General features: G+C 36.0%; 1 protein-coding gene across 1 annotated transcript in view; it reads left to right on the forward strand.

Annotated features, from left to right (window-relative positions):
* Positions 1 to 4123, forward strand: part of PRRC1 (proline-rich coiled-coil 1) — a gene marked incomplete at its 5' end in the record, with an annotated part of 16825 nt that extends 12702 nt beyond the window's left edge. Inside the window, 2 exon segments of the mRNA XM_010155037.1 lie at positions 223 to 331; positions 3914 to 4123. Of these exon segments, the coding sequence (XP_010153339.1) occupies positions 223 to 331; positions 3914 to 4123 (319 nt within the window).
* Between the last annotated feature and the right edge of the window lie 551 nt (positions 4124 to 4674).

The raw sequence follows: 4674 nt of genomic DNA on the forward strand, positions 1-4674 counted from the left end.
AGTACTCCAGGTGGGGTCTCACAATAGCAGAGTAGAGGGGCAGAATCCCCTCCCTCAACCTGCTGGCCACACTTTTCCTAGTGCAGCCCATTATAACTCATTATTACATTATTACTACATTTGTAGTACAGTTTGTAAAATGGTCATAATTCAGCTGTTAATATCCTGTTTTTTCAATTGACTCATACTCGCTACACTAAAGTAACTTGCACATCACTGCAGGTGGTTTGACATTGGATGTCTGATTATTGAGGATCCAATTAATGGAATTCATCTGGAAGCTTTTACCCAAGCAACACCAGTGCCTTTGCAGTATGTAAAAAAAAGGTAAGTTTTCAGTTTTCTTGGCACCATTGGATTAATAGCTGAGATGTAAGACAAGTTTTAATTTGATATATGACAGTTCTTACTAACAGCAGCTCCACTTGAATGTATTAATTAATGAAATGAGGATAAAAACTATTTTTGAGTATATTTATGTATCACCTAAAAATCTTTAGGCATTTGTGGCAAAGCAATTTTTGATCCAGCCCTCTGATATCTTTGTGGCTCTCCTCTGTACTTGCTCCAACAGGTCCATGTCCTCCTTCTGCTGGGGGCCCTAGAGCTGAATGCTCCACGTGGGTGAGACCCACAGAAGTCTCACCAGAGTGGAGTACAGGGGGAGAGCCACCACCCTGGACTGCTGGTCACACTTCCTTTGATGTAGCCTGAGATACGTTTGGTTTCAATGCTGAGTCATGTTCAGCTTCTTGCCAAACAAGACATCTTCTTCAGGGCTGCTCTCAATCCGTTCTCCACTCAGCCTGTATTTGTGCTTGGGATTGCCCTGACCCATGTGCAGAACCTTGCACATGATGTATTGGATTTTTGTCTAATGCCAACAAAACTGTGTAATCAGGAACTGTGCACACATGTACATGTTAGCTATTCAGTGAAGTAGCTTACACTTCATTTAGGCACAAGTTAATATATTGAGATCTTACCACTGAATTTTTAACAAAGCTCATAAGCCTCATAAGTATTATGTTGTTAATTACCAGCAAAAAGGTAGCATAGTGTACTAATTAGTATTCTGACAACTCATTTATGATAAATAAAGGCTATCCCTTCTTCAGATCTGTGCTTGGACTTAATTCCATCATGGACATAGACTCTCACCTAAAAGGCAAGACTGATTTTTCTCTTCTGACTGTGCTATTCTGACAGAGATGTGAAATTTCTGAAATGGAAAGATTTAAATCTTGGAAATATCATGGTTCATCCCACTGAAAATAATGCAATACTGTGCAGTTCTTAAATATCACCAATGGAAGTTTTTTCTGAGATTGTTTTCATTTCTCTGGGCATGCACTGGGAATTACTCCCAACTCCAGTCACTGCATGTTGCCTGATATAAGTCATACATTAGTTACCTCTGATCTCAAAATTATTTTAAAATAATGTTTCTATGAAGAATTTCAAAATAAAACTGCTGGGGATTTGATTTTTAGGAGGTTGTTTTGAGAAAACAAAGAGTAACTAGTAATTTTTTTTTCAGTAGTACCAATTCCAATAGAGTTGAACATTTGTGGGACTAGTTTTAGTTCTTGTTTTTCAGAGTTCTCCAAACTTAGAAAAGCTGATGAGTGGCAAAAGGAGAAACATTGCTGTCTCTCTGTAGTGTTCCCAGATGCTTCTGAAAGAGATGCTTTTGGAGAAAGAGATGAAGCTATAGGAAAAAAATATTAAGAGGATACAATTTCATTGAGTAGATGATCTTTACAGGTCCCTTCCAAACCAAACCATTCTATGATGCTATGAAAATAGGCACAGGATTGTGAAGTTACTGCTTAAGTGATTGTCGCATTCTCTATGAAGCATTGAACTAAGTGATATTCTAAACGTAAAGCAGAATAGATATATTTAATTTTTGATTGACAGAATATTCTTTGTTTTGTAATTTAAAAACTGTAGTTAATAGCTTAACTTTTAAAGTTTGGGTTTTTTTTTTCTTAGGTAAATACACTTTAACTTTGAAAAATAGTGTTTACCTTGTAGTAGCAGAAATTATTCTTGTTCTAACTTTTACGCAATGCATTTAGTGTATAGCTTGGTGTATAGTACATTTCATTGGAACTGTAAGCCTTTAAACCTGAATTAGATCGAATTCTGCTCTATTTAAAGAAAATTGTTCTTGCATATGCACCTACAGCAAAACATAGTTTTGTTTCATACCTTCAGCATTAAATTTTTCCTAGTCTTGCTATTACATATTCAGTTGACTTAAGCATAATGTGTGGTGGTGAATCACCAGGTTTTTGTGTGTGTGCAAGAGTTGTTACCTTTGTTCCCTAAAAAGTTGATTCCCTTTTTTAGAATCAAGCTGGGTTCTCTCAGGAGTGTGCAAGGAACAGTTAGATTTGTGTAACTGCCGTCCAATATCTTTAAGCAAAATCTAGATTATAACAGCAGGAAACCTGACAATTGTACAGTTGTATTTCAGGCTAAGAACAGAGAAGAAATGTGTGTTGGACAGGCAATGTTATTTGTTACTCACAATACAAAAGATTTAATAGAGACAACATGGAAAGCAATTATGTTCTTTGAAATTGTAATGAAACGTAATGTTCTTTTCATTGTAACGAAACTAATCGTAGAGCTGTCTGTACAGAACAGATTCTGTTCTGTTAGTGTCTTTAGCAATGGCATAAAGTTTTCTGATCACCTAATATGAGACTGCTGGCTGTCTATAACTCTAAACTTTGCTTGATTTGAGGAGGTAAAAGATTGGTTTGAGAGTTTTTTCTGAGAACCTTTTTCTGTTAAGAGACCAGTTGTCATCTTGTTTTTTGTTGACCAGAAATTGCAACCATGATGGAAAACTACTGCAAGTTTGAGTTTTTTAAATTTTTAAGTTTACTGATTTTTTTTTAAAGCAGTAAAAATATCAAATAATTCATTTATGACGTTATGTGCAATAGTTCAGTCCCTACTTTCAGCTAGATGTGCTATTACTTACTTCTTACTGCTAGTATGTTCTATATCTGACTAATACAGAAAATCTCCTGTTGCTTTCGTTAAGAAGTCCGCCTTTTATGTACCTCTTGATAATAATGAGTTATTTCAATATTGGAGCAGACCACATATTTTAAGAAACTTATATGTGCTGTTATTGTTGCAAGACAGTAGTTTTAGGAAGGCTGGAAGACACTAATGAACTTTGATCTGCTGTACACGCACTGGAAACAGACTAACTCAAATATTTGTCAAAAGAAAATCTGTATGAAGAATTGGACCCAATGTGCAGTGCTATGAATAGTAATACTAAGAACAGTCTTACTGAGGCTAAAAATGTTGTAACCTTCACTGTATTTGACAGTGGCCAGAGGTGGTTGCCTGGGGTGAGCATCAGACCAGATAAATGCAGTGATACTTCCCCCACTGTTTCCCATCTGCTTCCAACTTCAGGGAATTACTCTATGTAATCGCTCTTTGATCTCATGCAAATAGCTGTCCACCATTTCTACCAGGCTCAGCTTTCTTCTTGTATTTGGCTACTTGCCTGCTTCACAGGGACATTTTAACTGTTTTTAAAACCTTTGGAGGGTAAGAGTCATTGTATAAATCTGTATCATATGGATTCCATCTGTTGGTGACTTTAGAAAAGAAAAATACTTCCTGGTAATGGCAGAATGTCTTTACTCTCTTAAGCGTCATGTTTTAATTTTATACCATTCAGATGTCATCTGGATCATGATACATGTAATCAAAAAGTATAATTTGCTAGGCAAATTATGAGGCAGTCTGAAATTTAGATCCTGATACGTTTTAATTGAAGAATGATTGCTACAAAAGTTGATAATGGTGAAGATAGAAACAAGATTACTCATTTCAAACTCTTTAAATAATCTTTTCTCAAAATGTTACACAGGCTAAGAGTCTTACTCCTCAGGACTACAATCTGAGATGGTCAGGCTTGTTGGTGACTGTGGGCGAAGTGCTGGAGAAGAGTATGCTGAATGTCAGCAGGAGTGACTGGCACATGGTATTCACCGGCATGTCCCGTCGACAGATGATCTACAGTGCGGCAAAAGTTAAAGTAGGAATGTACAAACAACACTTACCACCCAAGACCATTTGAAAGAAGACTGATCTATGACACTAATGAATACTGGTTTTGATCCCAGAAGTGAAGTAAAAGCTACATATTCTAATTCTCAGTGGATACAACACAGATTTTTAATCTAACTGTAAACTGTATTTTACTTTTTAAGAAATTAAAGCAATTTTCAATAGTGGATATGAGGAATTGCAATTTTTAAGTACTCTATGGTTTCCAATATGAGTCACAAAACAAGAAATCAGAATAAACATACAACTGGAACAAATAACATTACAGATTGTAAAGTGGAATGTGCTGTTATTTGACACCTTACTAGGCATTTGCTGAGCTATTTTACTTAGTATAATTTTTTGAAGAAGGGGTTCATTGTTTAGCTATTTCTATTATGTTAGAAATACAAACACATTGACAGCATGACATGTACGTTATATATGCATTTCAATCCAGAGAGATTACTGTCTCGATTAGATGTTTTCCTGAGGCCTGTGCTTAGGTGGTCCTTAACACCTCACATATTTGGTGGCTGTATCTACTTGGATACTACTACAACTACTCAGAAGTGATGCTGA

The sequence above is a fragment of the Eurypyga helias genome, unplaced genomic scaffold (genome assembly GCF_000690775.1).
Source record: "Eurypyga helias isolate BGI_N326 unplaced genomic scaffold, ASM69077v1 scaffold35200, whole genome shotgun sequence".
In the NCBI taxonomy this organism is placed as follows: Eukaryota; Metazoa; Chordata; class Aves; order Eurypygiformes; family Eurypygidae; genus Eurypyga; species Eurypyga helias.